This window comes from Cavia porcellus, unplaced genomic scaffold (genome assembly GCF_034190915.1).
Source record: "Cavia porcellus strain 051 isolate PalLab524CR breed Dunkin Hartley unplaced genomic scaffold, mCavPor4.1 scaffold_15, whole genome shotgun sequence".
Taxonomy (NCBI): domain Eukaryota; kingdom Metazoa; phylum Chordata; class Mammalia; order Rodentia; family Caviidae; genus Cavia; species Cavia porcellus.
In genome coordinates, this window is record NW_026947498.1 from 59,291,998 (window position 1) to 59,304,032 (window position 12,035).

Sequence of the window (12,035 nt, forward strand, 5' to 3'; positions counted from 1 at the left end):
ATTTAATCCAATCACAGACAAAATACTAACAGCATACCTCACAGCATTAGAAAAAAACCAATTCTTAAAATTCATTTGGAACCAGAAGAGATCCTAGAATAGCAGAAACAATTCTGAGCAACAAAGGCAAGGCAGGAGGCAACATGATCACTGACTTTAAATTATACTACAAACAAAAATTATACTACAAAGATATTGTAATAAAAACATCACAGTTCTGGTTAAAAAAACAAAAGCAAAAAATCAGACCCAAGTTTCAGTGGAACAGATTAGATGATACAGAAACAACTCCAGACACCTTACCTTAAGTAAAGGATCTAAATATGTTCTTCTTAAAATGGTGCTTGAAAAAGTGGTTTTCCACATACCAAAGACTAAAACTAGATCCATGTCTCTCATCATGCACTAAACTAAAATCTAAATGGGTCGAAGATCTATTTAGAAACACTAAATATGCTGGAAGAGAGAATAGGTAGAACTCTTAAAGACACTGGTATAGATTAAAGACTTTATGAGCAAAATCCTGATCACACAAGAAATGTCACAAAGAATCAACCACTGGGAGCTCATCTATTAAAAAGCTTTTTCTTAGAAAAATAAGCCAACAACAGAGTGAACAGACAATTCATAGAGAGGGAAGAATTTTTGCCAGCTGCTCCTCAAAGGACTGATATCTAGAATATATACAGAACTCAAAAAATCATACAGCCTCAAATTTAAAGACCCACCCAAAAAAGAACATCTGAAATGAATACACACTTCTCAGATAAAGGAGTAGAAATCTCAAATAAATATACAAAAAAATGTTCAGCGTCACTGGTCATTTGAGTGACGCAAATTGAAACAACACTGAGATTCTATCTGACTCAAAAAAAATGACTATGATCAAAAAACTCAACCAATAACAAATGCTGACAGGGCTACAGGGAAAATGAACCCTTCTTCACTGTTGGCAGGAGTGAATACTGATGCAACCACTGTGGAGATTCCTCAAAAAACTAAAACTAGAGGTTCTATTTGATCCAGTTATCCCCCTTCTTGGTGTCTTCCTGAAATAATTCTTTTGTACTACAGCGATGTAGGCACACCCCTGCTGATAGGAGCACAGTTTGTAATAGCCATATTTGTTTTGATTCTGCAATATCCCTTTTTCTTGTTCCATGCCATCCTCTCCCCAGGGTATGTATACCTGTCCATAGACACAGCCTTATGAGGATACGGAGATGAATCTTTTAAAACCAACAGAACACATGGCCAGTAGGAAAATCCATTGTAGCCCAGGGCTAGAGAATTCAGTACCCGTCAGCTTAACTTGTCTGAAGAATAAATGGCATTGGGCCAGGCTCACCTGTAATTCTGTTCAACCATGCAATTTAGACTTTAATTATATGCTGTTTTGCATTGGTTACTAATTGTTGCATCGGTCAATCTTATGCTTTCATTCATAATTTTTTATCTAGTCCACAAATATTTTAGAACAGCTAGCACATTTCTTGGTCTAGTAGCCCTTGTGATACCCAGCATAGACAGGTAGACCAGCTCAGCTAACTAATTAATGCCCTGCTAAAGGGCAAGTGAGAGTGAATATTCCTAATTCTAAGTTAATGAAATAACTTATGCATTTATTTTGAAAATGTACTGAGGTACTGTCTTAATAAAATAAAAGCTTAATACATTCAACAACTAGAATTTTAAACTAGGAAGTTGAGTTTATGCATATTTTATTTTTAATATCGCTTATCAAGGCAAAACATCTTTACTCGTACATTAGCTTTGAAAGGAGGAATGTATACAAAACCCAGTTTACTAATTAGTTCTGTGAATTTTCGCATCTAGCCTTTAATCTTAACTCATACATCAGAACTCTTTTCTCATATAATACACAATCTTTAGACTCTTGTAGTATTGTACACAGTTATGAAGTTACCTTTAGTCTTTGAATGCATTTGAATATACCTTTAAAATAGTCACTAGAAAACCCATAAAAGATTTCTTAATGGTTCACCAAAATTCAAGCACCTTCTAAATATATTTTCTTATTCCAATAAATAACCTAAAACTCATGATACTGTTGTAAGAAAATAGCATACTGCACTGTTTGGAATTGAACTGCCCCTTACTTGATCATAATCTTGGGCAAGTAATATAATTGTCCTTATCTGTAAAGTGGATATAATTGCATCTATGTCAAACAGTTGTGGGAATTCTAAACTGAATGTACACACAGCATCCAACACAGAGGCCGGGAAAGGAAGGTGCACAATAATCACAGCCCTGTTTCTCAGAGCATTGTTGAATACATTAAATAAGATCCTAACTACAACTGAGTTCACATAGTAGGAGATTATTGTTCAAGTCTTCCCATTCGAGTGCTGTTTCCACTATTGTGAATATTTGGCAGTTTCTTTATCTGGAGAGTGCAATTATCCAAACTGTATAATTCAATTACATCTCCACTTGACTCTGTATGTTTAATAGTCTCAATTTTATTAGAATAACGAGAGTTGGAAATGTGCAACGGAATCATTGGAGGATAATACCAACAAGTATCTTTAAAGTGCTATGTTTTATTTATTGACCCAAAATTCCTACTATAAGAATTCACCTTTTGGAAATAATCAGAATGATGAAGATGTATGACAGGACATTTAGTCAACTGGTATAATAGATAATAATAAAAATAAAAGCAACCTAATTATCTGACAACAGAAGAATGATAGAGTAAGTAGTTTCTGCCCTTGATGGGGTAATGCATAGCTATTAAAGTCAAACTTTGAAGAAGATTTGATAACACGGGGAAAATAATCAGTAGAATGTTTAAAAAGCAACTGTGCCAGGGGTAGAGGTGTATGTCTGCAGGCCTACTACTCAAAAGACAATTCTTGAAGCAGGAAGGTCACAAATTCAAGGCCAGCTTGGGCAACTTAGCAAGAAAGCCTTCAAAAAAAAAAAAAAAAGAAAAAAAGATGGGAATGTCATTTAGTGGTGTTTGAGAGCTTGCCTAGCACGAGTTCAATCTCTAGTACTAACAGGACAAAAAAAAAAAAAAAAAACCCAGTATATACAATAAATCAAGAAAGAAACTTGCTCCTGCAAGAATTATCAAGCTCATATAAAAAATAGTACTGATAACTAATAAACATTCCCTGCTTGTGTTGACCTTTAAATACCTTTCAACTGATTCCATATGAATCATATGCTCAGTGTAAAGTATATGATTCCAATTGAATCAGAATTGATGAGACATAAAAGTGACTAGGAAAAACCCCATCATACTAGCAGCTATTGGCCCTGGGTAGTATGATTAATATGATTTCTTCCCTTTTTTTATTTTTCTATATTTTTCTGAATTTTTAGTGCATATATTTCATAACCAGGAAAACAGATTTATAGTAAAACAGGAAAAATCAATTCCCTACATGTCTTTGTCTACACCTTAGTAATCTCAGCACATCTTTTCCAGATATCCCAGTTTATACGATAGTGGTGGAATATCTGCCACACGCAGAGGATGGAACATCTTTTCCTGTTACTCTGCTTATCCCTTCCAGACCCTGCTGCACAGACTCAGGACAGAGTGACTTATACGGACCTGCAGCCCCTGTCCACTATCCCTCAACCTCCTTTCAGCATAATAAATTCAGGTGGTGATTACTTCCATACTAAACATTTCCTTTTTTATTTATTTGTTTTTTTACACTGCCGGGGATCAAACTCAGGACTTGTGCATGCCAGCCAGGAGCTCTGCCTCTGAGCTACACTGCAACCCTACATGCTTCCTTTTGAGTGAATGTCCATAAATCACCAGTATCAGAACAGAGAGTAGCAAAAGGCACCTCAGTGAGCCCAGGCTCCAATCAGTCTTTAGTTGTCCAGGATACTGGAGTTAGGATAGGGAGGCTCATAGAAAGAGAAAGGGAGAGTTAAACAAGGAACACACTACAGAAGACGGAAGTAAAGAAGGAGTTCAGAGATATAGTGAGCTTATAAAAAGAGTAATGACAAGGGGCTGGGGATAAAGCTCAGTGACACAGTACCTGCCTGCAAGTGCAAGGTCGTGAGTTTGATCTCAGGTACAAAAAAAAAAAAAAAAAAAGAGAGTAATAACAGACACAACCACAAATACAAAGTCATAAAAACAGCAAACATATCTGAACTCCCAACAGCATGCTTGATGTGGCAGCTGAGTTAAATCTCCATGAAACTATGATCTGCATTCTGTCTAAACTTTAGGAAAGGCAGGCAGCCATGATGATCAGCTTGAGATCATCAGCTAAGGAAGGCAGAAGGCCAGGCTTCACTCTGCTGGCTAAATAGTGTTGGTAAGGGCTGACACTTTGATACAGAACTGGGGCTAAGTGGAGGCAAATACAGGAGGAAATGGGAAGACCTACAAGAAAGCCATGCAGGGATAGGAGATATCTTCGAGATGTTAAACAATGTATAACACTCACAGGAATATTTTAAAAAGCAATCGATCTGAGAACTTCGCAAATAATTTCATCAGTGCCAGTGGGAGTGATGCTTGGAATACATCTCTGAAACACAGAAAGCTGGAGCCCCTGCGTAAAGATCTGAGAGGAGGTTAGAATTTTCACTCTAGTGGAAGCCTGGCTGACCCAGTCCCCTGACAAATGAAGGGTTTTGTACTGAGGGTGGTCTGCGGGCCTTGTTGTCCTGAACTGTGCCTCAGAAGGAAGACAATAAGAAGGTGGAAGCTAATATTGTCATTGAACCAGGAGAAAAATAGGTCTTTGAGAATGTTCTGGGAGATTGTGAAAGATTAAAAGAGAAGAAAAGTAGGAGGTCAGGAGAGGGAAGGGGGATGCAAGCAGGAGGTTCAAAGAGTGAATTCAGAGACTTTGCACTTTCTTGTTGAAAATAGATCATCCACTTGACCCATTTTGCCACAGGAACATGCCCAATAATCCAGGCATGCAGAGCTAAAAGGACCAGAAAAATCAAAATGAAAATTGGCTCCTGCCGGAATTAACAAATGCAGGGGGTGAGGGGGGGAGAGCAGCACAAAATATGGATCAGAACACATTGTTGTTGCTTTTTTAGACATTTTTTTTTTGTTTCAGATTCAATTAAAATCATATACTCAATACAAAGCATGTATTTTTACTGATGAGAAAGCAAAACACAGCCTAGGGAGGGTAAGTGACTTACTCAGTCACACTGTGGTTTTCTGGCTCCCAGTGCAGCTCATCTTCCATCACAGCGGGGAGGCAACACCTCTGCTCACAATTTTGGTCTGGCTGACCCACTCCGGAGAGAGCTTCCCCGTGACCTTGGTAGACACTTGGTTCACTTGGAACAGACAACTCCTTCTGGTCTTCATTTTCTCTACTGCAATAGGTGGACAGGGGATAATAATCCTTCACAATCTGTGTTTCACCCCTCCATAAGAAGACCCTACTGGCCACCCACTCAGCATTTGACTTCTCAGTACCCTGGAAGAAAAGAAATCCTCCATCACCTGAAAATTTTAAGGCAAATTCTCACTGAGCAGAAACATAAAGAATCAGAACCTGGAGGTGAGGCCAGCAGTCAGCATTGTGTGAAACTTTTTAGACTCCTACGACTGCCCAAGTTTGAGACATTGCTCTGAATGTTGTACACCCAGCACACGCACACAGTGGTGACTAACTTTTCTCTGCGGTGGCTAACACCACCCCCTCACATGCCGCCTCCTTGTCCTGGCTGCTACATCTGGTATGATGAATGTAGGCCAGGGTGCTGTCAACTGATGACAGAGGCAAACCATCCCCAGCTGACCCACCAAGACTGGGGAGGTGGCCTTGGGGCTTCCCCAACACACGTTGCCATATCATTTTCTGGACTACCCTTGTCGTATTGGGGAGACTGGGGCCCTGGTCTTTAATAAAAATAAGTTTACTTTTACTGATTTATGCAACAGTTTGCTTACAGAATGAAGGAAACAATGGAACAGTTTGCTTACAGAATGAAGGAAACAATTTAGAGGTGGACGTCAGAAAAGGGCAGAGAGAGAATAGACAGGGCTTGGGGCTGGGGATTTAGCTCAGCGGCATAAGCGCCTGCCTTGCAAGCCTGTAGTCGTGAGTTTGATCCCTGGTACCGGTAAAAATACAAAAGAGAGAGAGAGAGAGAGAGAGAGAGAGAGAGAGAGAGAGAGAGAGAGAGAGAGAGAGAAAGAATAGAGAGGGCAACAGGAGGGAAGCATGGGGTTCTAGGTGAAGCCAGGGGAGGGCGAAGGTACCGGAAGGTACTTGTAGTATGGAAAAGAAAATACTGGAGGAGCGCAAGTCTATCTGCAGCAGAAAGTGGATGTGAGGGTTGCAACTGCCCTAGACTGGGGGAGTGTGCGTGTCTCCGTGTGTGTGAGTTTCCAGCTTCCTTTCCAAGACTTTTCTTTGCTCCATTTCGCTCCTCCCCTCCTCCGCCTCCTCCTCCTCTCCCCCTCCTCTCCTGGCACAGCAATGGGAGGCTCCTAAGCAGGAGAAGCAAAAGAAGGAATTGTTTGCAAGTTCAGTCATCCAAAAAAGCTTCTTCCATATGGAGGGATTGGGTGCGCGGAGCGAGACGTCCCCAGCCTTGTCCGCCTGCTGCCCCCGCAGTCGCCGTGGCTCCTGCTTCCTGCCCGGGGGACCCTGAACCTGGGCTCGCGGTGTCCACGGCCGCGCACAGACACACGCTCACACACGCGCGCGCACACCCCCACCGCAGCCACACGCGCCCGCACGCGCCCTCCCTCCCTGGGAGGCGACTTCTCGGTCCGGGGCTGCTTTGTGGCTCCGGTGAGACCGCTCTCGGGTGGGGTGTGTGTGCGTGTCTCCGTGTGTGTCCCCGCACGCGTCGTGTGTCCGCGCGGCGCAGCGCTGCGTGGCTGCCTCGCGCCCACCACACTGGCCTCCGGGCCCGGGCTCGCCCTTCCCAGAGGTGAGTCACGTCGCTGGAGTTTATTTTCTTTTCATAAAAAGTTGTGTTTATTTGTTGCGTTGGAGGCGGTAGGGGGAGCGCGGCGAGCGGCTGCCGGGACGCGCGGGGCGGCGCGGGTGCGAGCGCTCGCCGGTCGCTCGGGCTGGGACTTGGCCGAGCGCGGTGCGAGAAGTTGGGCGAGGTGGACGGCGGGGTCCCCGCGCTGCGCCAGCTGCAGCCGGGCCGGGCCGGGCCGGGCGGGGTGGTGGCGCGCCCGCCTTTCCTGGAGCTGCTCGGTGGAAAGAGGCCCAGCCCGACCTCCCGAACTTGTCCCGAAGGCTGCCCCAGGGCCCCGGCTCCCGGAGCGGAGCAGGCCCAAAGGAGGTTCCGGCTCGGTGTCTGCAAATGCATAGAGCCATTCATTTGCTGTCTTCTGGGGGGAGGTTGTCACCATTGGCATTTGAAAAGGAAACTGCTAAAATGAGAATCCCAGCGGATAGGAGCTAAATAACCTTGGAGAAGCTCACCGAGCTGGAGGAGCAGAAGGGGTGAAGCTGGGGAGCGGCGTCTCCAGGCGTCTGTGTAGCTGTGTAGCTGGGCATCGGTAAGCGCTGTGTGTGTGTGTGTGTGTGTGTGTGTGTGTACACATGCGCGTCCACAGCATCCCCCTGGGGTTGTGCTCTTGGGGTTTTATTTGTGTAACTGTGAGAAGGTGGAGACGTGAATCTCTGGGGTAAATGGGAAAGGGCTATGGAGAGGACTAGGAAGCCAGGAAGAGTATTCGGTGTGTTTAGGAAGAACTTCATGATTTTCTGGGGCTCAGTGCTAGTTTGCTTTTCCAGGTGACAGGACAGCTTTGAGGGGTGAGAGGCAGGTGGACCTAGCAGAACTTTCCAGGCCCTAGAGATGGATTTATTTAGTTGTATTTAGAGGACAGAATGGCAGAAGGCGGTCTTTTGGAAGAGTTGTGTTCCTTCAGAGATGTGGCAGTTAGAGCTAAGAATACCCAAACCACATACCAGCCATCCCAAAAAGGCACTTTCTGGGTGTGGTGGGGTGTGCTGCTGCTCCCGCATCTCTGCTGCAAGCTCAAATGGTTCGAAAAAGTTTCTGATCCAGAGAGCCTTCCTTGAGTAGACTGAGTCAAAAGCATCCTGGCTTCAGACCCCTGTGTCATTGCCAGATGCCCTGTACCCAACACAGATTTGTCGCCAAGTTCTTTGTTACCCAGAACTTTGAAAGTATAGAGCGTTTTAATGAATGTCTTTTTTCTTTATTTTTTTTTATTTAAGTCTTAAATGTGTAAACATTTTTGATTTATTCTGTGACTGGATCCTAAATTGGCAGCCCATCGCTGTGATGGTTTTTCATCCCTCTGGTTACAGCTAATAAATCCATCCTCATTTTTTGAAGGCAGCATGAAAAGTATTAAAACAGGCTTGTTGGGCCCAGGTGGGGGCTGGGACGCTCATACATCTGGGCGACCTGTTTTTTGAACTGTACTTAAAGTGAATCTTAAGAGGTTGGCCATTTAGAGGTGTGTAACAGGTTTCCCAGAAACATTTCTGAGGTCTTATAATTGGCACTTTTTAATGGTCTCGTAAATGAAACCCAGAATGGTAATCTTGAAGCACCTTAGGGTCAGCAGGACAGATGTGGGTGGAAACAGCAATGGGCTTATGATTTTCCTGGCAGGTTAGTTTTTCAAGTGAATTTATGCAAAAAAGTAAAAATGAAAGACATCAGACCTGCCCTCTTGTGCCTTTTTGGTGACATGCCTGTTACTATGGAGATTTATTACTCGGAAATTGGCCCTTCAAGAAGCTAAAGTCTGTCTACACTTATGAAGCCTGAGAGTGCAGACTGCAGGCGTTATCCTTTTTATCCTCCTTCAGGATATCTCAGACAAGCACCACAGCAGGAGCAGCCATCACTCTGGACAAACTGCTCAGGGCACAGGGGGCTGGGTTTACTTGGGCAGGAGAGATGGATAGAGGCCAGGATGGTCAGCCTGTTGACTGCAACAAGCGAGGAAGGGGGGGGGGTCTTAGTGTGTGGGGAGAGGACCCTGCTTAGCTGCTAATTGGTCAGCCGACTTGTGATAAGGACAGAGTGTGAGCTCTGTTTCTTTTCATCTGCTAAATGAGTCCAGAGGTTTTACCTTCTTCTTCTTCCACTGTTTGGGATCCCCTTTTTCTGCAGCAGCTGTCTGTGGTTGCCCTAGCCTGAGGACGAATAGATTTTACTCATGAAATATTTGATTGTTTCCCCAAGGGCATGCATACATACACAGACACACATTCTGCATTTAAGAAGGCCAGAAGTGAGCCTGGTGATCTTAGTGCGCCTAGGGCCTTGGGGGGTCTGGGTTCAAATTTCAGCAGTCACTGATATGCTTAATGAATTGAGGGCTTATCTCTCCTTGTCTTTCAAACTGCAACTGAAGACTGAAGACCCTTGTGTGCTAGATAATTGCAGCCCAGTACTTTGTGGCCTTTGAAAAAGAACATGCTAACCTGGCACCAAAAAAGCTCTTACGCATTGGGAGTTTGGACTTTTTCTTTAAACTCCAAATCCCCTTGCTATCTTTGAAAAGAATAGAGTGGAGAGGGAGGGAGAGAACAATATTTCCTACTGGGAAAATCTGTTTACTTTAACATATGTAACTTCTTGTCACTTCCATATTTCAATTTAGCAAATACTTGTGGTGCATTGACACCTTGCTGAGAGTGCCCTTGTACAGGACAGAAACTTTCCTTGGTCAAAGAGTGGTTCTCCCTGGATTTTTATTTATTATACAATCATATATTACTAATTATGGAAATGCTTTTACAAGTACCCACAATCCCATACTATAACTTACTGTTATTCACCCACGTGCATACATACTTTTTACATAGCCATGTTCAAAGTATGGACTCACGTCATCAGACAGCCCTGAAGTATCTCTACATTTTCACCAAAGTCTTACGGAGAACTTATGTAGTCAGCGGTTTTGCTGTTGGTAGAAGCAAGCCAAATCCTAAATGTGCTTCCACATAGAACCCTACCATGCAATATTTTCATAATTTATGAGCATGAGTCAAATATTTAGGATCAGGGAGTGGAATAAAGAGGGTGTTTGTTTTTAATCTAGAAGTCCATGTTTACAAAAAGCCTTCTTAAGAAAGAATTTTGCCCTGGGAGCCTTCTGTGTTGCTCACGGAGAGAAGAGGGAGAATGGACTGAAGGAAGGATGGTTTAAAGGCTCTGTAGAAGTGACCTTCCTGTTGGAGCAGGTTGGACCCCTAGCCAAAGCTCTGAACTCCGTTCACTCTTCTTCAGATCTGTTCCTGCCTCTCTCTCATCCCACTCCCCAGTTCCTTGCTGCAGTCAGACCCCTTCCCCAGGCTTGCCCGGTCTTTCCTGTTCTTCCCTTTGTTTTTCCATCATCTGCACCACCATTTCTATTCCTGTTATCACTGTGCTTGTTGATACCCTGATGACAGTTTCTGGTGGCACATGGCCGGGCCCTGACTGTTCACCTATCACCACCGCTCTGTCATCTTTCAGTCCCATCAGGTCACCACTCAACTTTAAAATCCAAATTTCTCAGCCCTGTTAGGTGTGGCTGTGTCCTACTTCATGGTAATCCTGCCTCACTAGGAGTCTTCTGCTTCAGCCGGACCGCTACAGTAGCTGACCCTAAGGTTTTGCAGAGTTAGTTCTTGCCTGCCACTCTGTCATCCCAAGTCTCCTCCCTAGAGTAATCCCTATCCCTATAATAAGCCCCACTTTATTATATGAGGCTTATAATATGTTCTAAAATAATATTTGGTGAGTATTGATGAAAGTATACTACTGGATACAAGGTAGTGTGGGTCTATATAATCTAACATTGTTCTTAATCCATTGTTTATCTTAACTGTTACCAAGGAGCCAGGTAACTGAACACTTAAGAAAAGCTGTCATTTTAGGAAAATTGCTTTTGATCTGTTTTCTTATTCATAAAATAGATTAATAAGGAATTACTATAGTTTATAGCAATGCACCTTATAAAAAGAAAATATTCAGACCTAATTATTTTGTTGTTCAAAAGATGAGACAATTCTCTTTTTCCTCAGTCCCAGAACAGGCTTCTTGGAACCCATGACCCATGAAGTCTTGTCAACATTCTTATCAACTGAGTGTATCAGCGAAGAAGCAGAAGAAGTAGGTGAGGTTTTCTCCTTCCAGTCTGGTATCTTTGCCTATTTAATCTCCTGGATTTTCATGTTTTGTGTTACTACTTGGTCATCCTTTAGTATGGGAAGAATCTAGCTTTGAGTAAAATTTGGAATAAACTTCAAGTTGTTTCTAGCAGCTCATATATTCTTTTAGTCAAAGCCTATGGTAGCCATCTGAACCCCTCTTTCATTGAGGCCAACCATCAGACATGTTGGATATAAATCATTAACTATGAGATTTGGAGTCTAAGCTTGCTGTGGAGAAACCCTGCTTAGGGTTGGTGAAGAGAGCCAAGTACGTATGCGTCACTGACATTACAGTGAGTGTCTTGTGGTTTGATGTATCAGGCTTTGTTTATCTCACAAAACCAGAGTGATTCCACTTCTTTCCATCTTTTGAAATAAAGCTAGGAAATAATTTCTCTTTTGCTAATGGTGAATTTGGCTTTATCTTCAAAGAAAGCCTTTGATGTTTGAGACAGGATTATTGGGTAGTAAGAAGAAATCATAGCAGAAAGATTATAGCCAGTAATACACAGTCACCTTAATTCGGTTGCCAGAGAAAATGTTGAGATAGTCTCAACTAGTTCTGGTTGGTAACCAGAAATGTTACTATGAGCAAGGTAAGTAGGGTTGAGAAAAATAACCCAAAAGCTGCTGAGCAGTGGAAAGTATAGCAAAAGCATGTTACTTTTCTCCAAAATGAGTTTGAAGAATGTTGGACGAGATAATATAGACACAGTGTGTGCAAATTAGAGTCTTCTTCCTTTCAACAGGCCGTTATTGAATCCATGTTGTGTGCCTGGCCTCATGGCGTGGGTTGGCAGGGATCAGTCCTGGAGTCCACAGCATTCAGAATTCCATTGCTACTTGGAAGGGTTCTGTAGTATGAAGCAGACTCTAGTGTCAAAGCACATGAAGTGGTCA

General features: G+C 43.0%; 2 protein-coding genes across 9 annotated transcripts in view; one reads left to right on the plus strand and one right to left on the minus strand.

Annotated features, from left to right (window-relative positions):
- The window catches only part of LOC134470499 (cuticle collagen bli-1), a 43,821-nt gene extending 36,139 nt beyond the window's left edge, over nucleotides 1–7,682 (minus strand). The window contains exons 1-2 of one of the 3 annotated variants that reach the window (XR_010039430.1): nucleotides 7,431–7,682; nucleotides 5,173–5,352 (exon numbers count right to left, since the gene is read on the minus strand). Coding sequence is in view for 1 of the 3 variants with exons in the window: in XM_063224981.1 (XP_063081051.1) it covers nucleotides 6,514–7,302; nucleotides 7,431–7,505 (864 nt within the window). In the remaining 2 variants the exon portion in view is untranslated. Of the gene's footprint in view, nucleotides 1–1,704; nucleotides 5,353–6,513; nucleotides 7,303–7,430 lie in introns of those variants that run through there. The other 2 variants (XR_010039429.1, XM_063224981.1) reach the window with 2 other exon arrangements.
- Nucleotides 6,785–12,035, plus strand: part of Boc (BOC cell adhesion associated, oncogene regulated) — a 72,766-nt gene continuing 67,515 nt past the window's right edge. For 2 of the 6 annotated variants that reach the window (XM_063224974.1, XM_063224980.1), the window contains exons 1-2: nucleotides 6,785–6,924; nucleotides 11,007–11,098. The gene's annotated coding sequence lies outside the window, so the exon portion shown is untranslated. Of the gene's footprint in view, nucleotides 6,925–7,294; nucleotides 7,508–11,006; nucleotides 11,099–12,035 lie in introns of those variants that run through there. The other 4 variants (XM_063224976.1, XM_063224975.1, XM_063224978.1 and 1 more) reach the window with 4 other exon arrangements.